The sequence below is a fragment of the Aythya marila genome (assembly GCF_965140915.1).
Source record: "Aythya marila genome assembly, chromosome: 14".
In the NCBI taxonomy this organism is placed as follows: Eukaryota; Metazoa; Chordata; class Aves; order Anseriformes; family Anatidae; genus Aythya; species Aythya marila.
Window position 1 is genome coordinate 4,643,596 of NC_139055.1, and position 23,434 is coordinate 4,667,029.

At 51.7% G+C, this 23,434-nt stretch overlaps 2 protein-coding genes across 6 annotated transcripts in view; one reads left to right on the forward strand and one right to left on the reverse strand.

Annotated features, from left to right (window-relative positions):
- Positions 1 to 58: 58 nt before the first annotated feature.
- On the forward strand, positions 59 to 13,417 carry RARS1 (arginyl-tRNA synthetase 1). Its single transcript, XM_082771887.1, has 15 exons — positions 59 to 117; positions 2,622 to 2,756; positions 3,089 to 3,277; positions 5,243 to 5,354; positions 6,289 to 6,389; positions 6,689 to 6,810; positions 7,139 to 7,259; positions 7,546 to 7,675; positions 8,016 to 8,120; positions 8,872 to 9,050; positions 9,565 to 9,674; positions 10,492 to 10,597; positions 11,671 to 11,843; positions 12,342 to 12,589; positions 12,965 to 13,417. Exons 1-15 carry the CDS (start codon positions 73 to 75, stop codon positions 13,072 to 13,074), a joined length of 1,986 nt encoding a protein of 661 aa, XP_082628013.1. The 5' UTR covers positions 59 to 72; the 3' UTR covers positions 13,075 to 13,417.
- LOC309883631 (rho GTPase-activating protein 7-like) overlaps positions 12,944 to 23,434 on the reverse strand; it is a 42,570-nt gene continuing 32,079 nt past the window's right edge. For 4 of the 5 annotated variants that reach the window (XM_082771882.1, XM_082771884.1, XM_082771886.1 and 1 more), the window contains exons 3-13: positions 23,326 to 23,407; positions 22,758 to 22,821; positions 20,790 to 22,135; positions 20,150 to 20,320; positions 19,253 to 19,412; positions 18,535 to 18,733; positions 17,353 to 17,569; positions 15,570 to 15,684; positions 14,417 to 15,301; positions 13,476 to 13,659; positions 12,944 to 13,081 (exon numbers count right to left, since the gene is read on the reverse strand). In XM_082771882.1, the coding sequence (XP_082628008.1) occupies positions 15,284 to 15,301; positions 15,570 to 15,684; positions 17,353 to 17,569; positions 18,535 to 18,733; positions 19,253 to 19,412; positions 20,150 to 20,320; positions 20,790 to 22,135; positions 22,758 to 22,821; positions 23,326 to 23,407 (2,372 nt within the window). In that variant the 3' untranslated portion in view covers positions 12,944 to 13,081; positions 13,476 to 13,659; positions 14,417 to 15,283. The remainder of the gene's footprint in view (positions 13,082 to 13,475; positions 13,660 to 14,416; positions 15,302 to 15,569; positions 15,685 to 17,352; positions 17,570 to 18,534; positions 18,734 to 19,252; positions 19,413 to 20,149; positions 20,321 to 20,789; positions 22,136 to 22,757; positions 22,822 to 23,325; positions 23,408 to 23,434) is intronic. The other variant, XM_082771883.1, reaches the window with a different exon arrangement.

The window sequence follows — 23,434 nt, forward strand, 5'->3', positions numbered from 1 at the left end:
GCGGCAGGGCCCGGCCCCCCCCGCCCGCCTCCTGCCGTCCCCTCCCTTCCCCTTCCCCTTCCGCAGCCCGGGATGGAGCCGCGCGTGGCGGAGGCTGTGGCACGGCTGGGCCGGCAGGTGCGGGGGGCAGAGCCGGGGCCGGGCGGGTGCCCCGGGTCCGGCTGCTGGGGGGGCTCGGGGCTGCCCCGAGGGGGAGGCGGGGGCGAGGCGGGGCCCAGCAGCAGCCCCCAGCGCCCGGCGGTGTGAGGGAGCAGCCCCGGCCCCGGCCCCGGGGCTCGGCCGTTCCTCAGAGCCCGCGGGGTGGGGGTTGAGGCCGTGCGGGTGGAGGAGCCTCTGCTCGGCCTGGCTTGTAGCATTAACACGGGGAAGAAAGCTGTGGTAAGATTCTGGTCGTTTCGTCTCCTGCAAGCCTTGCCTTGGGTGGCTGGAAGGAGTTGTGGTTGTGGAGGATGACCAGAAATGAATTCTGCTCTGAAAGGCTCCCCAGGGGTGCTGAAAGGTCTCAGGGGCTGCAGCCCGGGGGTATTTATAATGCAGGAAGAGTACCTGAGAGCTGCTCGGGGGCTGGGACGTGTAGGGATGCCCATTTATTTCAAAAGCAGAAAACAAAAAAACTTTCTGGGTCTGTGCGATATTTGGCCTCAGTGCAAAACTCTCCCAAGGGTCTGACTCGCTGGCCTGTCCTGCAGCTGGCAGCTTTGCTGCACAGCGGGTGGTCCTGCGTGGGCACGGAGCTTGCAGGTAGTGTGATACTAGAGTAGGACAGAAAGTTTGTGCTTTTGTAAAGCACATCAACTGTGGTGGATTTTACAGACAGAGGGGGAATTAGGTGAGTTTAAACTTCAATTATTTGTGTTGCTGCTCCAGCGTTGTCTTAAGTCAGTTTGCTGCAATGCTGCTTACTTAAATTTACAGTAAAACAACTGCTCGTTAATGCAATGAAATCCCTCTTCCACTATTTTAAATTTGAAGTTGTCAGTTTTTTTTTTTAAACACATCTGTGAGTTCTATCAAATGCTACCAGGTCAGGCCAATAAGAAAAGTATAAAATCAGAAAAACATTTTCTGTCAAGGGGGAAGGTAGGTGTACGTATGCAAGAGCAAACCAGGCTGATTGAGGGGTGCGGGGCAATGCCTGCCTTTGTTTAAAAAAAAAAAAAAAAAAAAAAAAAGTACTAAGCTGCAAAAGGACCAGCTCAAATGGGGTATTTGCAGTGAGTTATTTTTAATATACAGCATTGCTTTTAGGTAATTTGGGTTTGATAAGTGCCAAAACAGAGGTTTTGATTGGGTTTTTTAATCCCAAAGCCCTGTATCTTCATGCTTGAAACTGCAGGAAGCATCCTGTTCTCCTGTAGTGGAGACCTTGAGGATATTAAAAGAAGTGCACTGGAAATGCTGAAGCCCAAGCGCGAATGAAGAATGACCTTAAAAGTATTGATTTTCAGCTTGCTCCATAAATAGGGCAGTCTTAAGATGGTTTTGGGCCCAGCTCAGGAATTTTGAGCATCTGCAGTTGGTTCTGCTGGCACCTGTGGGAGCTGCTGTTCAGTGGTAACACTGGGCCAGGGGATTTGATGACCCCAATTTTTTCCTTAATGAAATATTCTGGTTATTTCGAGTAAGCAAGCCCTTTTGATAAGGTTTTGGTGGCCTATTTGCCTCTGATGCTAGCCAGGGCTGCTCCCTGCTGTGAGAACCCCCGCCGAGCGCATCAGCGACACGAGCGCTGCTGGGACAGTTCCTGCAGCCTCTGGGCGTGTTTGTGGACCAGGTTTGTGGCTGATGGGCCAGGGGAGGAAAAGAGGTGGACTTCAGAGATGAAGTTTCAGATCCCTGGTTTCACGGGGGGGCTGCGTGAGGGGAGGTCCTGCTCCTTGCAGCAGCTTCTCCCTGGTTATAAAAGTGCCCGTGGGTGAGGGGAGGCTCTGGGTCAGCACCCACAGCTCCGCCGCTGCTCCCAGCTTCACCTAGAGAAGGCGGGGGGCAAGACAGCTGAAAGCTGAAGTTTGTTTATTTGGAGAATAAAAATGAAATTCCCGTTTTCTCCTAAACACCTTAACGCCAAGGTAAGGCAGGATTGAGTGGGGAGGTGGGAGCACACGCTGCCAACACGGCTGTGAGGCAGCACACTGACTCCTGGGCACCTCTGTCACGTCGGCGTTGGAGCTTGCTGGAGTTGTGCGAGCGGTTGTGGTTTCACCCTCTGAAGGAGAAAACGTGGCCTAGCTAGTGAGAGTGGAACTGGCTGAAGCTTGAAGGAGGCTGCAGGGAGTTTGGAATCAAAACTTTGGCATCTTTATTAGATACAAAAGCTGGAGAAAATGCCCTTTTTTTGAGCCTAAATTTCATTAGCTTGACCTGTTGTCTTTCTTGTGCTTCTGTCTTGAGATCAGTAAGATTATTACCACACTGACCATTTTTAAGATTGTGTCAGATCCATGTTTTCGGCACAAATAGAAACCATCTTTAAACGAGGATCGTTTGGAAATATTCTACTTACACATCGTTGTCATTACCTTTACGAGACACAACCAGAAGTGTATCAAGATCCTGCCGCTCCTCATCTTCTGTTCCCTTTCTCCAGGAATCACAGTGTGTCCATTTAATTTGCTTTTCAGGAAAACGAGATTAAGTTGCTAACTGCAGAAATCGAGCGCCTGAAGAATTTTGGATGCTTGGGAATCTCCCCGAGTTTGGAAGGGTTGCGAGACGAAAACGCAAAACTTAAATATCGGTTAAATTTCCTTCGGAAGGTAAGGGAATGAGGAATTAGCACTGCGTTACGTGCTTTTGTTGTCATTAGGACAAGGTAAATTAATTACGTCCGTTTGTTACAGCTAGTAAGGTGTGACAGCATGCTCTCTCTGCATTCTCGTGTCCTAAGTGTCGGTGGCACTTGAAATGTTTCCTGGGTCTTTGCTTTATGCAAAATGTCAGTGGGTTAATAAGCCCACGCTGCTCTGTGTTGAGTGGTCGTGTAACAGGCAGCCCAGCGGAGGTCCCTGCCAGGGTCACTGACAGAAGAGTGAGAAGCAGAGCAGGATGTGACTGCTCCTCACACGCCTTTTGTGTTCTGCTTTTTCAGAGCCTTCAAGAGGAAAGAAGTAAAACAGCGAAAAGCATGATTAATATCAACAGCTGCCTTCAGGAGGTTTTCGGAGCTGCTATCCAGGCTGCGTACCCAGATTTAGAAAACCCTCCACTAGTGGTGACCCCAAGCCAGCAGCCCAAATTTGGGGATTATCAGTGCAACAGCGCCATGGGCATAACACAGGTAAATCTGAACGACCTTCCAGAGGGAAGCGAAGTGGGAATGTTGCCTGCTGGAAGCTAAGTGGTAGACAGCACCCTGAGAGCTGCAATATTGGAACTGTTTTAGGTTCGTTGCCTCTGGGCTGAGAACTTACTGAATATTTAACAGTATTTTAGGAGACGCTGGCCCTCACAAGGCAGGTCTTCCAGTCTCATGTTTAGATGTCATGTTTAGATGACTGTTGTGAGGCAGGAGAGTGTCTGAGTTACACGTGTGTGCCACAGAAAAACGGCCCAGTCTGTGCCCACTTGATGCTCGTGTTCCTCTGGCTGCTGTTACCCAACCGTTCACCAAGGGGCTGCTGTGAGCATCTGTGGTCAGTGGGCATCTGTATTTTCTGTTAACCGATCAAAGCTCAGGACGTGTGTTTGTGTTGTTATGATGCTCTGGCCTTGGAGGTTTTCAGGCAGCTGTAACAACAGCTCTGCTTTGCAGAACACTTCTGATGTATGTGCAAAGGAAGGAGCCTGTGTTTTTTAATCCTGGCAAGTATCAACCTCAAAAATTATGGCATTGCTGCTTTGTAGGAGATACTTGGCCAAAGAGAGCCCAGACAGAACAGGAGACATTTCAGGCATTGCTCAGTGGGATCGGTCTGTGTTGGAGTACAAGCAGGAGGTGAGGGAGAAAGGTGCTGCGTTCTGTGTGAGGTGTTGGCTGCCCCTGCTTCCAACGCATTGATGCCTTGGAGCGAATAGGCAGACTCTTTGTAATCACAGATCTTTTATTTTACAGTGTACATTCACAACAGAAGCAACTTTTATTTTTGTGTTCTGTTATTAATTCACCTTTCTTGATGTTAGATTAATCTTGAACTTGCCCTGACACTGGCCCAGGTTGTGACCTGTGGTCTCCACGTCTGTTGTCGTGCCCCAGTGAGTTTAGCTCGCGGGCAGCACCGGTACGTGCCGGCCAGCAGGCTCCTGGCCTGAAGTGCCAGGGCGGAAGCAGCCCGCACAGACCCGAGCCGTCTTCCTCGGTCTCGTTAGCGCTGCTCGCATGCTGTGGCTGGGCTCTGGCCAGAGGAGCGCGCTGGGTGACTGCACTGCCACACGCGTTCAGGGCTTTGCCATTTTTCTGACCGCTGCTTTACCCCAATTAAGTCTCTGTTAGGATTCTTGAGCAGTCCTGGCTTCCCAGTGTCAGCGATGTTCGCATAACTCCGTGTCTGAACAGTCCTCATCAAGCCACGGCTTCAAGTTCACGGTTGTCAGCAGAGCCAAGCTCCTCGTGCTGGGCTTGGCTGTGGAGTTTGTTCCTTGGAGAGGCACACAGGGTATGTGGGGCCTCAGCCTGGGGACACTCACACATCACAGCATAAGCAGCACAGCAGAGGCAGGGGGTGCAGCAGTCCTTTCTCTGAGAGCAGCAGGTTACGTCCTTCCCACCAGCCAAAGTTGTGGGGACGTGGTGCATCTCCCCGTGGCACCCTGCTCCCGCGGGGTGTCCCCTGGGAGGAGCAGGACGCGTCCTGACCGGGCAGCACCCCTACGTGCCAGGCAGCCACCTCTCCCTCCGCTGCGCTGGCGTGGAAACAGCCCTCACAAATGTGTTCTGTGTGCTGGGAGCTCGTTAGCGTATTAATGCCTGGGGCTGGAGCCAGGAGCTCTGCTCACTCCTCGGAGTACCAGGAGTGCAGGGACTGTTCCTGGAATGATTCAGAGGACTTGCAGTAAGCTGGTACAGCATGCTTATTATCTGGTTTTGCATGTGTTGTTTTTTTTTTTCCCTGTAGTTTGGGTAGCATTGAAGTTGATCCCTACAGAAGGTTTCTTTTCTTGCCCTTTCCAAGCCTTTACTGTTTTGCAAAGATGCTGTAACGATCAGCAGTGTGGCAGGTGTGCACAGTAGGGTCTGTGCTTTCTGTTTCTTTTGTGGAATGTTTTGGAGGGTTGAATTTTACTGGATCTTCTTGTTGCATTTCAGATCCTGCTCAAAACCAAGGAACAGAAGGTTAGTCCGAGAGAAATTGCTGAGAAAATAACAAAAAATATTCCTGCGAACGAGTGCATTGAGAAGGTTGAAATTGCTGGGCCTGGTACGGTACTTTCATGCTCTACCCCTTGTATGTTTTAAAGCTGTTAGGGCAATTTTATACAGGATGGGGATCAGAGAAGCTGAGCTGAGTTCAGCTGTTGTGTTATTTAAAACTGGTATTATGGGATGAGTGAGCTGCTTCTGTCTTGGTGAGCTCTGTAGCCCCCAGAGGTGTGCAGCAGCAGCAATCTGCCTCTGTTGTAACTTGGCTGCTGCAGTCCTCAGCCCTTTATTTAGAATTTTTTCCACTGATCCTTAAGGGATCAGCCTAGCACCTTAGAACATTAGTGATGGGTGTAGGGTCACAGTCGTACAAAACCACTGGAGAAATACATGTAGGTGTGCCCTGCTCAGCTGAGACCGGGAGTGCTGGCTGTTGGGTGGGTGGCGAGGAGGCCTTGCCCTCTCAGCACGGAGGCTGTTGACTGCTACCTCTGCCTCGGCCCTGTACCCAGGCAGAAATACAAGGGCTCCTGTTCCTCAGGGCTGCAGTGTAAAGGCAAGGATCATGGCCCAGGCCTTCGGGATGCTTGGGCACTTCATTCACTAGCTCTAAGAAGGAGAAGTAAAAGAAGGCTAGAAAGCAGAATTTGGTTTTGTATCCTGCAAACCCTGGCAAGATTATTTACTTTCTCATAAAGAATGGTTTTCTAGATTCAGCTTTGAGTGACAGCATGCAAAAAGGGAGTTGTCAGTGGTCTTGCTTGCAGAATCTGACTCCTGCAGTTGTGTGAAACACAAATAGAAGGCTCTGTTAATGTGGGAGCAGAAATTGTCTTCTAGTGATGGCTTTGTTGTCTTGTTGCTGAAAAAATTTCATTTAGTCAAGCTAACTTCATATGCTTTTGTCCTTGATGCAAGGAAACAGAAATTGAAAAAGTGCCTTAAAGCAGTTTTGCAGCCCCAACACTCATTGTTGGTTTTCTCCTCCAAAGGTTTTATCAATGTCCACTTGAGAAAGGATTTTGTGTCGAAGCAGCTGAGCAGTTTATTGATGAACGGAGTTCAACCACCGGCTGTTGGCAAAAGGAAAAAGGTATGGCAGTACGGAGGGGGGCATCTTGCACACGTGCAGCTGAAGTGTGTGCTGGACAGCTTCGAAATCCCCCTCCAGAGAGATTTGTTGAGTAGATGGCCGTGTCAGCTGGTTGTCGGGGTGGCATTTTTGTCACTTGGGGTCTGGGGGCCATCGGTGGGCCCACGTGTACCAGCTGTGGTCACTGGGGGGTGAGGGACAGGGGTATCCCAGGGCTCCCAACACCCCCCCGTGAAACACATGGGATGTGGTGATGGCTGTTGCCTTTATTCATGTATTTCTTTTGTACTGTGTCTAAGGTGGTGGTGGACTTCTCTTCCCCCAACATTGCCAAGGAGATGCATGTTGGTCACCTGCGGTCCACCATCATTGGGGAAAGCATGTGCCGCCTGTTCGAGTTCGCAGGTTATGACGTTCTGAGGTGAGAGCTGATTTTGGGATGGGATGGGCTGCTTTGGCTAAATGTCTGCAGTACCTCTGTACGCTTCGGTCGGTATTGGGCTTTTTGATAAGCACTTCATAAATAATCCTCTCTGCAGTAAGCTCCTAAACTGAGCAAGTGTAGCAGGGTTAGGGATCCAGATGGGCAACAGCTTCATTGCGTTGAAGCTTGGGAAGAGGGCAGCTTGCCTGTTTTCGGCTTCTCGTATTATGTATGTTTGGTTTTTAGAATACACATATTTAAAATGTACGATTTTAAAATATATGTTTGAGAAATCATCTTTATTGTTCTCTTTAATTGCTTCAAGGTTAAACCATTTAGGAGATTGGGGCACCCAGTTCGGAATGCTCATTGCTCACCTCCAAGACAAATTTCCAGATTACTTAACTGTTTCTCCTCCCATTGGGGATCTCCAAGCTTTTTACAAGGTATTTGTAGCAAATAAACGTGATATTTATGTCAACACCTAAAAAGCAGGTTTAGGAGGTTTACAAACCTGCAGCGCAGTTTTAGAGAAACAAAGGGAATCATGTTAATAGATTATTGCAATTACCTGCCAATAGATAATGGATCTGGTCTCGAGTTGTCCATGTGGGGCGTGATTAAAGGGCTTGTCTTTTGAGACAAGTGTGCTTTGAGAGCCTGTTATGAAAGTCCCCCCCGTTGTTTCGGGGGAAAACAGGTGCTTCGTTCATGTAGTGTGTTTTACCATAGGAATCCAAGAGGAGATTTGACACAGAGGAGGAGTTTAAGAAACGAGCCTACCAATGTGTGGTGCTGCTGCAGAGCAAAAACCCAGACTTCATTAAAGCGTGGGAACTGATCTGTGACGTGTCGCGGAAAGGTGACTTTGCCAGGTTCAGAAACATGTCTCAGCAGTTGAACAGTGTGGTTTTCCTCACCTTTATGTCCGAGTCCATCCTCTCGTTTTCTTAAAGAAATCACTGCCGCCCTGCTGTAAGAAGCTTAAAGTAAAAGGATGATAGAGCCAAAGTACTGGGCTGCCTGTGGAGGGTTTCAGCTAAAACTTTTGTCTCCTCAGTCTAGTCTGAGTCCTAGTCTGATAGCTTGACCCAGAGACAGAAAACATTTAGGGATTTGCTGTACCCATTGGTAAACATATGCCACTGAATTCCCACTGTGTACGTTTAATGGAAGTATTTTGATCCGTTTCCCTCCTCAAGAGTTCCAGAAAATCTACAACTGCCTGGACATCACACTCATCGAGAGAGGGGAGTCATTCTACCAAGAGATGATGAAAGATATTGTGAAAGAATTTGAAGATAAAGGTGAGGCTTTTGGTCTTGGAATCAGAAATTCTGCAGATGTCAGCATGAGCGAGGTAACCCCACTCCTATCCAATGAGGTGTAGGACTCATTCTTGCAAAGCTGCATTTTCCACACCCTTGCTCTTTTTCTCAGTAACGTTTCCTGAGTGGATCTTTGGTGGAATTTCCTCCCAAAGAAGCATTAGCAGAACTGAGTCTTATGTGTATCATTCCAGAAAGTGTGAATCTGCTGACACCAAGAGCAGTTTGTGTGTGATGTTTGTAGGAAATAGTGAGAGGTACTACTGGAATTCACTGCATCTTCAGCAGATACTCAAGGAGCAGTGTATGAGAGACTTCTCAGTCTTGGTGTTGGGAGTAGAGGAGAACTTGAATCTGAGAAGTCTCTCTGAAGACAGTGGCATGTTGGGATCATGTTGACTTTGAGACTCACAAGAGGCCAAATGGACCATAATGAGTCTCTGGTTTTATGTGGTCCTGTTTAGATTTAGAAACTCTAGGTCCCTTTTAGAAAGGCCAGATCTGACCAGATCTGCTTTCTTGTGCGTGCTGTTTTGTTCTAGAAGTGCAATACAAAATATGACACGGCTGGTGAGGGAATTCTCTTTTTATTTTCATTTTAGACATCAGTTTTTAATGTGAGTGCATGGTGCTTTCCTTCTGGTAGCATCTGGAATGGGAAGTGTCCCTGTCCTGCCCCCCGAGCCTCCCCCCATGATGTGACACACGATGTGTTCTGTTGCTTTCCTAGGATTTGTCCAGGTGGACGATGGGCGGAAGATTGTCTTTGTGCCAGGTTTCCCCGTCCCGCTGACGATCATGAAATCAGATGGAGGTTACACGTATGACACATCAGACTTAGCTGCCCTTAGACACAGGCTGCATGAAGAGAAGGCTGATATCCTCATTTATGTTGTGGACAGTGGCCAGGTGAGTACGTCAGCCCCTTCTGTCACTGCTGCTACAGATCAGAAAGTATTTAAATGACAGATACAGCAGTGTTGTAGGTAGAATGCTGCAGGCGTGGTATATTGCCCTTTGTCCTCATTAGTGTAATGGGGGATCTAATTTGGTGACTGGTGATCTCCGTGGAGAGCCCTGGAGATCCCAAATGATTACGGATACCCAGTCACCACTGGAGGTTGGTTAAGCCTAAATCTCAGTAGAATAGTCCGAAATGAGATTTGTGCTGCTTACACATTGGCCTCTTCTTATCTGAGGAAACACAAGGTTGTCAGCAGCGTGTCTGAGCAGTGATGTGAATTTGCTGGTTGCTGCTTCTGTAAGCCAGGCAAACCCTCTGAAAGGTTAAACTTTCTGAGGTGGAGCTCTTCTGTGGAGCTAGAAACATTTACAGTCTCATTGTGAAGGTGGTGAAGCTGTCAGGAAAACCCTACCTGGAAGCGTGGGTTGAGACCTGGCTGTTGGTGTTTGTTCCTTGCAGTCGGTGCATTTGCAGACAGTGTTTGCAGCTGGACAGATGATCGGCTGGTACGATCCCAAAGTGACCAGAGTGACCCACGCTGCATTCGGAGTGGTGCTGGGAGAAGACAAGTAAGTCTTTGGAGGTAGTTTTTCCTCTGTGTGTGCTCTGGATGCTTGAGTGACTTGCCCATTCCCCACCAAGCAAAACACATCACGTGCTGCACAGTTACTTGTACCTGCGTCGCTGTACTGCGTGTCAGGGCCCTCTGAGGCACGTGGTTTTGGTGCTGCAGTCTGGTTCCTTCTGGGGCCTGGCCTCTGCTGCCTGCTGTTTGGGGAGAGGACCAGGAATCAGCACGGGGAACGGCTGGTGGCAGTGCTGAGGAAGGTGGTGTGAATATTGAGTGGCCATGGTAAAGGCTGTACTTCCCTTGTTCCCTGCCTGCCCTGTGGTGGATGGAATGAAAGTTGGGAAAAGAACCTCTGGGGTCTGGTCTGCCGGCTCCCTTGTGCTCCGGAGGTGTTTGTGTGAAGTGACACAACCAGTGCGCTCCTACAGCCTCGTGGCGCTGCAGAGCGAGAGGTTCTGCTGTAGGTTTGTTACAAAAGTAAAGGTGCCTTGCTGGGCTGGAGTCGTGTGCTGGTGTTGTGTCCTTCCTAATGCCTGGGACAGCTCTGAGTGGTGGAGCCTTCCTGCCCCTCCCAGGTCCCCACCTGTGTTCTGGCAGGTTCCTGCACTTCCTGCTAGGTGTAGCTGCCTGGTGTCAATTTCTTCAATACAGAGCAATTTGAGGGCATGTGCTTTTTATCAGCCAAGGGTTCGAGCAGGCGAAATTCCTGCGAGCAGTTCAGGTGCATGTCCTGGATCTGTCTGGGCACACGCTAGGCAGAGGGTGGGAGTGTTTTGCCTCTTACACAGGTGGTCATTTTGGCTGTGTGTTTTCAGGAAGAAGTTCAAAACTCGTTCAGGGGACACAGTGCGCCTCATAGATCTGCTGGAAGAAGGGCTGAAACGAGCCATGGACAAGCTGAAAGACAAGGAACGGGACAAGGTAGCTCATCTTTCCTGAGAACTTCCCAGATTTGTTCACAAACTTACAAATTCCACATTCTGAGTGTGAGCTGAGAATATGGATGCAGCCAAACTGCCCGGGAGGTGCTGTGGGATGTGTGCAGAATCAGTGGTGTTATCTGGGAGCAGCTGGGGCAGGAGGGTGCTGCCATGGGGAAAGGAGAACCCCTGGGTACGTAGCTGTGAGGAAATGGAAGCTGCAGGCAGCGAGCTGGCCGCCGGCTGGTGCTGCAGAGCTTTTTGGGGAGCCGGGAGGGGAGCTGGGCCTGGCGGGATGTGAAGTTGCAGCCTCGGCCTGCTGGGCTGGGGGTGTGCGGGGCACTTTGGGGTCAGGCTTCACGCTCTCCCTCGGGCACTGTGGCTGAGTTGGCCGGACGGCCTTTGCTTGAAGAGGTTCTGCCGTGGGTGCTGATCGCATGGAGAGAGCTGCACGGCGTGGGCCACAGAATGGGGCAGGAGCAGGCTGCCCGAGCACCGTGCGAGGCAGTGGAATTGGGAGGTGAAGCTCCTGGGTGCTGCGCAGCACAGGCTGAAAGCTCCTCTTTTAAATGGGAATAGCAGGAAGCTCGGGGGAAAAAAATACACCATAAAGATCTCCCAAGGACACACATGATTCAGACACAGAGTGCTTTGCCCTGCCGACAGGGCGTTGCTGTACCAGAGAGGTGTTTTATGAGAGTCTGGATTATCCAAAATGCTCTGTAGCGGTTGCAGGGGCAAATGTGTGTTTGTGAGAAGCAAGAGCACAGGGTGAATGTCAAACGCGTGTGGTAGCAAGAACACGATGGGTCCTTGGGCCTTCAGGAGCAGGGGCAGTGCAGTCAGCATTAGCCTGAGCAGGGCGGCCACGCTGTCTGAATGCAAGAGAAGCGAGGGGCAGAGATGGGGTCTGGTCCCTGGGGGTGGGTGTGAGCCTGTGCCACGTACCCTGTGGGTGAGCTCCTCACAGCTGCCGGCGCTCTGCTCCTGAGCCGCGCTGTGCCCAAGGCTGCGTGCTGTGGCTCCTGAGGGCGTTCCGCCTCCTGACTGTCGCCTGTTCTGAAATCGTAACAGGTCCTCACGGCAGAAGAGCTGAGAGCTGCCCAGACGTCAGTCGCGTTTGGATGTATCAAATACGCAGATCTCTCCCACAACAGACTAAATGACTACGTGTTCTCCTTCGACAAGATGCTGGATGACCGAGGAAATACAGCTGCTTATTTGCTGTATGCCTTCACGCGGATCAGGTGGGTTGAGCACATTGGGAGTCACTCGGAGCTAGCCTCTGGTGCTCTCTGAATGCTCTCTGATGCTCTCCTTTGTGCAAAGGAGATGTGGGGGAAGGAGTGACGTAGCTGCGTCAGTGCTGGTAGGGTTAGTTGGTATGAGAAGCGAGCTCTGTTGCAAGTTTGTATTTGTCTTTGGAGACTGTGTCCTGTGTTACCTGACAGGGCCCTGCTGTGTGCCATGCACCAAAGGCATCCCGGGCCCTTTAGCTAGCAGGGAGGGAGCTGTGAGGTTCTAGGTAATTCCTTTTGAGGATTTGGGTGGCCAGAGAGGGGTGAGTCTGTGTTCCAGCAGCTGCTCACCATTGCCATACCCCACAGAGCTTTTCTGGCACCCTGAGCCCTGCTTGGCTTGGCAGCACGGGCCCTGCCGAGTCCCCTGCAGTGCCCCAAGGGCTCGCTGCAAGGCCTGGGGAGGGTTGGTGGTGGGACCTTACACACAGTTCTGGCACACTGCAGGGCTATTGCTCGCCTGGCCAACATCGACGAGGAGATGCTGCGCAAGGCAGCCAGGGAGGAGGTGCTCGTCCTGGACCACGAGAAGGAGTGGAAGCTGGGCAAGTGCATCCTGAGGTTCCCCGAGATCCTGCAGAAAATCCTGGAGGATCTGTTGCTGCACACGCTCTGTGACTACCTGTATGAGCTGGCCACCACCTTCACTGAGTTCTACGACAACTGCTACTGCGTTGAGAAGGACAGGCAGAGCGGTGAGTGTTGGCCTATGGGGCTGCACGTGCCTTGGCACAAGCCAGAGCACAGGCGATGCGCAGGGCGTTTCCTGGTCCCGGGAGGGCTGGTGTTGTGTTACCAGCTGCTGCAGAGCAAATGCTGCCAGGTGGGAGGATGGAAGGCGGCTGGCACAGCTGTGCCATCTTCTGTCCGTGAGCAGGAAGGTCGAGCAGGAGCTGCGAGCAGCCAGGCGGCTGAAACTCGGTGTCTGGTCAGTCAGCCTGGCTCGGGGAGGAGGGGAGGGAGCTCGACGTGCCCAGCCCCAGGGCAGGTGGTGGGTGGGTGGGTCCCCAGAGGAAGGGCAGAGCAGCTGCTCAGAACCAACACCATCTCCTACCTTGATGTTTTCGCAGGCCAGATCGTGAAGGTGAACATGTGGAGGCTGCTGCTGTGCGAGGCCACTGCCATGATCATGGCCAAGGGCTTTGACATCCTGGGCATTAAGCCCGTGCAGAGGATGTAGCTGTTCCCTGTGGGGTGACAATAAAAGGACTGAACATCTGGAGGTGTCTGTGTCTGTTGGGGTGGGGTTCTGCTATGGGAAGGTGCTCTAGGGGAGCAGCACCCTGAGGGAGGAAGGGAAGTAAGAACGGGAGGGGACACAGGAGCATGACTTCAGAAGCTGCAGGTACAGAGGCAGACGAGAGGCTGTGGACACAGCTCAGAGCATTTCTGTGCGCAGGAACTGAACCCCACAGGCCCATGCCCACCCCCAGGGCTGCTCTGCTGTAGCCTACAGGTTGTTGGAGGGCTGAGAGCTATGACAACACCCAAGTGTCCTTCTGGGAAACCACCCAACCACCATATGGACACACACAATCCCAGAGCTGACCTTGTTCTGATTATATCCAGCATCACCTTTACCTTATTTGCCAAGTCCACGTGCGAGCAGGTCCCCCAGCTTTTGATGTTAGCTCTGACATCCCTCAGCTAAGCACGGAGCTCTCATGGGAGCCGAGCAGTTTCACCCAGGCCAGCAGAGCAAGGCCCTGGTGCTGCTCATTTCATGGATGTCGTCAGTGAGCTGATGGAGGCAGCAGGCAGGTACCTGCAGGAGAGATCAAACACTGCACTCAGGGACTGAACTTCAGTGTAAAACACCAGGGGAATGTGAAACAACACAGCCCGTACTCTGCTGTCCTGCTGGGGGGTGTACCACCTGCAGGAACCCACATTCCCATCGCTGCGTGTGCGGGGGGGCAGCAGCACGTAGGAGGCAGCTGAAGGACAGGGAGCCCTGCCCCGCACAGCCGCCCTCCAGCACCATGTGCTGCCCGTGCCAGCCTGCTCCCAGGTGCCACCCAGCAGCGCTGCCAGCAGCTGGCACAGCCGGAGCTCCCGCGGCCACCAGCACTGCTGCGGGCTGGCAGGCAGGCGGCAGCTCTCCCCGGAGGAGCAGGAACCCCAGGGGAAGAGCAGACCGATGACTGCGCTCCCTCAAGAGGATGGCACAGGGGAAATGTCTCTCCCTGCAGCAGCAGCGCTCTAACTCCCTGCAGAGCCACCGAGCCTCTCTGCTCATCTGTCCCAAGCTGTGCACCGGGCTGCTAACAGTTGGCCGTGGCTGCCAAAAGCTGCCTTTGCTGTGGGATTTGCTGGGAGCTCTGCTGCACCAGGGGAAGCAGCGCAGAGCCGAGGCTGTGCGACTGTCAGAGGCGGTGCTGGGCTTGATGGAGCTGCTTGCTGCGTGTGTGTGTCTGTGCATGTACACGGCAATGCAGGTACAGAGCTGTAGCTCAGCCACACGTGTGTGTGTGAGAGACACGTGGCCCACAGCCTCCCCCATCCATTAGCCAGGGGCTCACCTCCACGCTACCTGAGCGGTGCAGGGCACGCGGGGCAGCCTGGCACCGGGTCCAGCCGTCGGGCGTGTCCGCTGGTGACGAGGCCAAGCCAGGCAGGGGCAGGTCTGGCGACAGCAGCCGGGGTCCAGCGATGGCCGGGAGCAGCTGCAGTGACGGGGCCGGGGCCGTGGGGCATGGCCATCCCTGAGTTCTGGCAGCAGACCCCTCCCCGGTGGGCTGGGGGGCACAGTTGTGGCCCCTCGCAGTGCCCCGGTGGCAGCAGCAGGGTGCAGGATGGCTGCGGGCCCATGGCCAGCCCAGGTGGCACACGGGTGACTGCGGGGACAGGCAGCAGGTGCCAGGGCACCCCTGGGGGGGCGAGGGCTGGGTGGGGGGGTTCAGGCCACCACGGAGGAAATTGGGACCTGCGGTGGGGCTGGGATAAACGGGGTCACTGGCCAGTTCGGGGACCTGGGGGCAGGGGTGGCAGGTGTCACTCAGGAGCATGGGGCTGGCTGGGTCAGTGCTGGTGGGAGCCGTGGGGCGGGGATGTTCTCAGCCGAGGAGGGCTAAGAGGAGGCAGCTCCCTGCTGCTCGGGGCAGTGTGAGGCCTGAGCTGAGGGCACCAAGGGCTGTGGCTCCCTGAGGGAAGGGACCGGGAGCTGGGTGTGACAGCAGGGCCGCAGGACAGCGCCCGGACCCACACCGCCTGCACCGGGCCAGCTCAGCCCCGATCATCAGACACACAGCTGGGGTGAGGAGGGCTGAGGTTGAGCTGGGGGGGGTCAGAAGCAAGCCAGGTGAGGATCGGGTCCAGTGACAGCAACCAGGGTGAGCCACAGTCCAGTGCTGGCCAGGAATGTCCACAGAGACGGGGAAGGGCCGAGGTCAAGCCGGGAAGTCAGTCTGCGGGTCAAGGGCCAGGAACAGATTAACGGGGTGCAAGGCCAGGCACAGGCAGGGCTGGCAGCACTCCAGCCAGGCCCCAGCAGCCAAACCTCACCTTCTGCCCCCACCCCCAGCACAGGAGGCGCAGCCCCGGCTGGGGCTCCCCACGGCACCACCACGGGAGGGGGCAGCCCTGGGCAGCAGTAGTGCTGAGCTGGCCCCAAGCCCAGGGTGGCAACCCCCATCCCCTGCCCCACGCGTTGCTCTGTGACAGCAGTCGGCGTACCTGGAAGAGCCTATTGCACTCCATGATCATGTGGGCCAAGCCCTGTGTCGCTGCCAGGTTCTCGCTCAGCTCCCTCTGGTCCGGCTTCCCCAGGCTGTGCTTCCTCTGGCTCAATCTGTGGATGGGGAAGGCAAAAGGCAGGCAGTGAACAAGAGGCTGTCCAGGCACAACATGGGGCTGGAAACCAGCAGCTTCAGCAGGAGGTGCTGCATGAGGCGCGCGTTGCCTCACATAGCGAGATCCAGCACGGCCATCGCTCGCACCCTGAATGTGCCTGGGGCAGAACTGACCAGGAGCAAGGTCTGCCCTTGCAAGACATCATCACACCTGGCCAAAGACAGCAATCACCCCAAATTGCTTTGTGTGCAGCCTTCAAATATCAGGCTCCACGCAAAGCCCACGCAGAACCTTTTGGCTCAAACCACACTGAACAGATTTCAAGAACAGTCCCCTCTTTTAATTCATAATCATTACATGACATCATTAATCCTGGCTTCTGATGCTTCTATCTACGTGCATTCCTGCCAAACAGCTTGAAAAATGCGTCAGGAGATAAGAGGCGTCCTCAGCTGTGCGCCTCGAGCCAGACCTGTCAGCCTCCCCTTTGAAGTCTGAAACCTGCACTGCAGCTCAATGCCCAGTTACAAAAAAGCAGGAGGTTCAAAGCAACGACAGCAGAGAGAAACCTCAGCTTCCCTGTGTGATCCCAGCAGTGCCACGCTGCAGTGACCCCAGGCGGTACGGCTCTCAAAGCTCCCCAGGCGCTCTGAGGGGCTGCAGGTGGGACCAGGACAGAGCAGCTGCCCTGAGCCCCGTGGTGCTGCAGCAGCCCTGGCACCGACCTCGTGGCGCCTCTGCCCTGCGCTGCCTCAGCCCAGGGGCACCTGGGCAGCCCCAGGCTCCAGCCGCACTCAGGCTGAGGTCCTTTGTGCTTTCTCTGCCCTCTCTGTGCTCTCCAGGGCCTGTGTTATTGCGCTGCCGGGTGCCAACAGCACATCTGACAGCTTCTGCAGCCCCCTGGAAGCAGTCCTCAGCTTCAGAGCGCCACCTGAGCTGATGAATTGGCTCCGCTGATGGGTGCGCGGCGCTGCCATCAAAGCCAGCTGTCCTTTTCTGCTCTGATACGTGTCTGCCCGTACGCAGGAGCACGGCGTGAAGCAAACAAACAGCACTGCCTCGGGAGACCAGATAAGGCACGAATGCTCTCCGAGATACTGCGTGTCTGCTTTGGCCCAAGGGCACCTTCCTCCCTGCACGTACAAGCCGGCGATGTTATGCAACCCAGATACTTTTAGTTATTGAGATAAATGTACAGCATCCCCGTGGCTCGCTTTGGCAGGCACAAGCCCCTTATCACCCAGCAGCACGAGTGCCAGCAGCTGCTGCAATCTGCCAGGTATCTGCAGGGCCTTCGGGTTGCGCCAGGCTCAGGTCCCTGGTGCAGGAGCTGCACGCCCCGTGGCAGCACCACCTTCATGCAGGCGGTGGGCTCAGGCGGGGCGCTGCACCTGTGGGCAGCCCTAAAGAGCCCAAGAGGCAGGCTGGCTCGTGTGGGAAGTCGTCAGGAGCAGGACACGAGGGCCTTCCCCCAGCTGCCAGAGCTGTGTGTGCTGTGGTCAGCTCCTGCTGGACCTCACCAATTGTACTGGAGACAAACCCCGTGACACGCACACTTTGTCCCCATTCAAAGCAGACACTTGTCCTCGGCCAGCTACAGAAAGCATTGATCTAGCAGAGAAGAACACTCCTGGCAGCAGCGATGCCAGCACCAGGATGACAATACCGAGTGGAGGAGGAGCTATCCCGCCTCAGGGTGTTGAGGTGAAACAACGACGGCGCGAGACAGACGGCGATGTTGGTTGGGGTCATCTGGTTTTCTTCAACGAAAGCAACCACATCTCGTAGAAAGAACAGGAGGATTTTCAGAGCTTCTCGGTTTTCCTTTGGGAGAAGGAGAATGGCAGCCTGGACAGCCTGAAGCTGCTGCTCCTTCGGCACGTCTGAAAACAGAAAAATGATGGAAACCACACGTGATTTGCAAGGAAGTATCTGTCAAGTGAGTGCCAGGCAAGGCTTTGAAACCACAAGAACTGAAGCTTTAGCTCACAACACAAAGACCATTATCGCCTTCACACCACACAAGTACAGTTGTGTTTGTTTTTTTTTTGTTTGTTTGTTTTCTTGAATGCCCTACTAACGAACTTATGCTGATCTGGCTCTGATTACAATCCAAAAAGGGACTTTTCTCCCCACAAAATGTTACTCTGCCATGATAGTTGGAGCGGATACCTACAGTACTGTCTTTTCCTTTCAGCCTCAGGCATGCAGAGAATAGATGCTCTCACTGAAGCCCAGTGAGACCCTGTGCCCAGCAGCTCCTGCAGGAGGGTGGGTGAGGCTCACCCTGCCAGGAATCCCCATCAGGAGAAGGGTTTCTCCAGTTTTTGACCACGGCAAAGGGTTTGCTGCTCCTTCCCTTCAGCAGATGCACACACGCAGGAAACACAAAACGTGCTTCTTGGCGAAAGCACCACCGTCCCTATCTATCTCCAAAATACAGCAATCTGGGCACCTGCGCAAGTCACAGGTGGCACAGGAATGGGGAGCAGAGCTCTTGCTGTTTCTGTCAAAAGACAGGAGGAGAACAGCGGCCAGGTGTAAAATAAATGGAAGGAAATGGTTCCACATCCTTTGGACGGAGCAACTGTAGCGCTCCTCACAAATGTTTGTAGATGCAAAAAAGAAAACTAGCTTCAAACAAACCTCTTGCAAGATGCAGATCTCAAGTATTTAAATCCAGATCCACACTGAGGTCATCTTTTCAGCCAGGTCCTGCCTGACTTGTGTCCTCTGATTAATAAGGGACACAGCACCAGTCCCAGTCTGGACACTGCCTTGTACAGCCGAATATTGAGGTATCGTAAGATATTCAAGGATCTGGAAAACTATAGCTTTTGTTACCTACATTGGTAGATGTGGAGGAAGGATTCACAAAGCCTGCTAGTAAATATAGGCTCGGGAAGGTCTCGGAAATACTGCTTCACCATATCTGCCACGTCAAATGCTGACTGCCCTTCGTAACATACGTTGTTTGGGCTGGCTTCATTCATTTCTCTTAAAGACAAGATCCTGGATTTAACACCAGATTTTCGGAACAGGCCAACCTGCAAGTAACAATGAAAATATTAAAGACACAGAGGAGTTACCAGGACTCAAATATCTGACAAATAATAAAATTGATCCTTCACTTCCCTTTGACAGTGAAGACCCTGTGCTAGCAGGACGCAATACCGATGTATTTTTGTATCAATAGCAGCAGCAAGGGTATTCCTCCCCAGCAGACCATGAGTGAGTGTGTTTTATCTCTGCTTAGTGGCACATTTCAGCTGAAGCAAGGCTCATCACATCGGCTCTGGCACTACCAGCAACCACAGAACAGAGGGAACCACAACACTGCGTGACCTCTGGGGGAGCAGAGACGTGCCACCTTACCAGGAAAAGGCACCAGGAGAACTGACTGCAGATGAGTCCAGCAAGGCAAGGCAAAGAACACAATGCAGGACTAAGGCTATTCCCAGAAGGCAGCAGCACTGTATTCCCCTGCAGGCCACCTGCTCAGAGACTGGTTCTGGAGCAGATCCCTTTTGGGAACAGAGCTGCTCTGGGCTGCTTCGAGTTCATACCTGGTCAAGAAAGTGGTTTCTTAAATAGTCCAGTGCTTGCAGGATGCCGTTGGGCAGTGGGTGGCTTGTTCGCTGAACATTCAGAAGCAAGGGGACCCCAAACACATTTTTGCCCTTGTAGTCGGAGGCTTTTATTTTTTTAATGAACTTTGGTATAGTCCTGAAAACAAAAAGCAGTACATCCACCTTATTAGCCCTCCAGCACAGTTATGCTTGCTACTTTAGTTACACGTGTGGAAAAGGACTTAGTTTGTACGTGCCACATCCCCACATTCTGTCTCACACCTGTACATGCAGCATCATAGGATAGAGAGAAAATCATAAAGGCCCATGGCAGGAGTGACCTCCTCACGTCAAAACTGAAATTAGCTTGAAAAAAACTCTCACGAGAAATCCATTCCCTCCCTTTGGGACAATGCACTCTTTTTTCACTTCCTTCCAGACTCTTCACTTCCTTCAAGCACCAGACCCCTACCCCGAGATGCTAACTGGCATTGCCAAGTCTCACGAGTGACAGACTGGATCATTGCTTTAGTTGAAACTGGGTCTTGATGCTGGAGATGGACTCTCCACCTGGTCAGCTCCCTCCTCAGGGCCTGTGAAGCACCTCTGCCAAGGCCCTGCAAATTCAGAGAGAAACTACAAAGTGCTTCAAAACCAGTAACAATCTGTGACCACCGGCGAGGAGCAGAAGTGCCGTCTGTAACAGGAAATCCTGGAGCCACTGAAACAATCACGGAACTGCCAAAGATTTAATAGCATGGAATTCCTCACCGTGGACACGTGTAAGCGAGACAGGCAGGGTTACTGCTTACATCAAATTCTTACATCAGGGTCACCTGCTTACATCAAATTCTCTCTTTCCAACCCGGTTTCCTTCAATGTTAGGCAACTTACCAGTTCCAGCCCTGCTTACTGGACGGGGAGTATCTGTCCATTAGAGCAGTGAGTTTCAACAAAGCCAGCTTTTGTGTCCGGGCTAGCTGCGCAGCTGCCTGGCTGTCACCCTGCATGGAGAGGCTGTCCAGGTTCTCACTTTCTTCCACAGACCAGTGTTGCTTCCTGTGCCTATGGGAAAAACGTTGTTCAAACTGAAGGACTGTTCCCACTGTCCCTGTTAATTTTCTGGCTGCATCTGCAAAACCCCTAAGACTCGACACAACCCGCAGTTCCCTGGAGAGCCCATTAGCTGCATTTAAACAAGCTGCTTCTCTTGCAGGAGGTGCTACGGCCATACCAAAAGTTCCAATAAGAAACACAGCAAGCGAGCTAGCTGATTCCCAATGCCTACCAGTGCTGATACGGATCCTGAGAGCCCTCCTTGTAGCAGAGACCAGAGCAGATGTGGAAATTGCACTGCCTACGGAACAGCAGTGCCTGGCACTACCAGTGCAGACTCTGCTACCCACAACAGACTCAGTCGGGGATATTTTGATCTGGAATAGCTATTACAGTTTGTTTGTTTTTTCAGTTGAGAGAATCAATGGGGAATGCTACCAGAGGGGCAGTCTGCTAGGGAAACCCAAGGATGGCTGACCTGGTGGTCTTTTTAGGGTCTGTTATGTACGGCAGCTCTGTAGAACTGAGCTCCTTGTCCAGTTCACAGCTGCTCTCTCCCTCAGTGGTTGGGACATCTGCTGTCTTATCTTCCAAGTGCTCTGTGTCCAGACGGATTTCTTTAGGCGAGGATGGACACGGAGAGGTCAAGTCACTGGCAAAGTCCAAATCCCCATCATCTGAGAACTTCTGTGTCCACTGATCGACCAGCTTTTTGAGACCATTGACATCTTCTATAACAGTGTTCAGTTCTGAAAAAACATCATCATCACCAACGTCTGTTGCCTCCAACTTATCAAACTGAAAATCGGGCAGGTTGTCGTACACACTCAGCCTGTTGTCTGTGCACGAAAGGGGGCTGCTGGGCGCTTGGGAGTCCTTGGAACTGCTTCTGCTCCGGCTCCTTCTGCACCCATGAAAACTCCCAGTTCTCCAGTTGACAGAAGAGTTGTCCACTGAAGACAGGGAACTGGTTGTAAGTGCTGTAGGGAAAGTACCAGGCTTATGGCCTGCTGGTACATGAAACATCTGGTTCATCTGTAACTTGACTTCGTTTTTGAGGTTTTGCTGAGTTACATTGTTCCACAGGAAGAGCTTGCCAGACTCCAAGTCCTCTGCATACATCCCCTTTCTTTCACAGTGTCTTTGTGGTTTTATAAGAGGACCCGGAGTGCTCACTGTGCTGCTGATTTCAGAATGGTTGCTGCTACTGCAGCTCTCGGGAGAACAGGAGGAATTGTTCTTTGTTTGGATGCCAGAGAGGTCAGCAATATTTACACAGTTAAGCATCTTCATTTTTTCTTCATTAAATCCTTCCAGAAGAACAGGCTCGCTTATTATGGGTTTGGCCTTTGACTGACCACTCCTTAAGTTGCAGCTCCTTAAGTGCAACTTCTCCATTTTCTTTAGAAGGCTCGTCCTCTTTTTGAATGGTGACCTATCCAAAAGCTTCTCTTCACTGGTGATATTTAAAAATTCACTAGGGGGAGGTGAACAACTAAAAGCAGAGTCCAGTGAAGCAACTTTACTGAAGAAACTCGTGCTGGTTTCCACATCTTCAAAAGCTTTGGGGAAGCTAACAACGTCACTGTCACCACTGCTAGCGCTGTGGATTGAGGACACATCGTGTTTCTCACTATGAACCAAAAGGACTGTGTCTTCACTGCTGATGCTCTTCAGTATTGGACTGCCTGGGACCGATGCACCAGCGCCTTCTTGTCCTGAGAAACTTTCCAGGCTGTCAAGACGAGACCACTTCTGACTGCACCGCTCATAAGCCCATTTGTTGCTTATTGCACAAGGTTCATCATCATCAGAGTCATCACTCTTAGAAAGAAGAAAAAAAAAGTATAGTACAAGGGCAAAGTTTTGAAACTTTAAATTATCAAAAATTTAACAAAAATGAAACTGCCTTCAAAGCCCTCAGGACCCACATACGGAAATGTAAACATTCAGATACTGAAGGTCTGCCCTGGGGTCTCTTCTGTTAGCTGAAAATTTGTCACCTAATTTGTTAGGTGACACATTACATCGCAGCATGCTGACAAACCTGGTAAGTTTACCACGGGAAAAATGACAGATTTGATCTGAGGATGAAAACTTCAGTTTTGTGGCAAATCTAGAGATTTGAAAAAATATTTTTTTTTCCTAAAGACAAAGAAATCAAACACTTCATGCTTCTACAACTAAAACTCATCCATTTGCAGGTAGAGAAGCACTTGGCTGTGGGACTATGGCAGCATCAGCATCTGGCACACCCTCTTGGAGACCTCAGCCTCACCCACTGTACCAGGTGCTCCATGTGCTGTGCTGCTCCCACACCAAGTGAGCACCAGGCAACAAGCAATCTGTACACCTTCAGGTTTTTTTTTTCTTCTTTCTTTTTTTGATGTAGCAATTAATCACATTTTTTACATTCATAATTTAGAAAATTAACTATATTTCATACCTGTTTCCTTTGATGGCTTATTTCCACTTTCATTGATGCACACTTGTTCAGTGTGTTCAGTCGTCTATGGTGTAAGAACAAAGATGAAAGTTTTAAATTTAGACTATTTTTTGTCTTGAAAACACACTTGTTCCAAAGTACAGTGAACTGAGCCTGCATTACTGGTGTCAAAGACTGGCATACTGTTAGATGTTCTCCATGCGTTTTACCATAACCAATGCCCACTAACAACCCACTGACATAATGCCCACTAACATAACATTCACAGTTCCAGTTCTGCCATCTTAGAGCTAAGGAAGACTGCACCTAATCAGTTACAGTCACATTAAAACCATATAAAGAGCTTTAATGCTTGATTCTGAAAAATTGGGTGGAGAGGAACCTCATGAAGTTCAACAAAGGCAAGTGCAGGGTCCTGCTCCTAGGAACCCATGCACCGTCACAGGCTGGGGGCTGAGCTGCTGGACTGCAGCTCTGTGGAGAAGGTCAGTCTCTGATGAAAACTAAGTTATGAAAAGATGAAACACCTTCTGGAGCCTATTAAAGGTGATTCATAATTATCATTTACCTGAACAGTGATTCAATCGCATCGGCATCTAAGAAGTCGTGATCTTTCCTCACAGTTTTTACGTCAATAGGAAACTGCATATCTGTGAACAGAAGAGTTGAATCTGAAG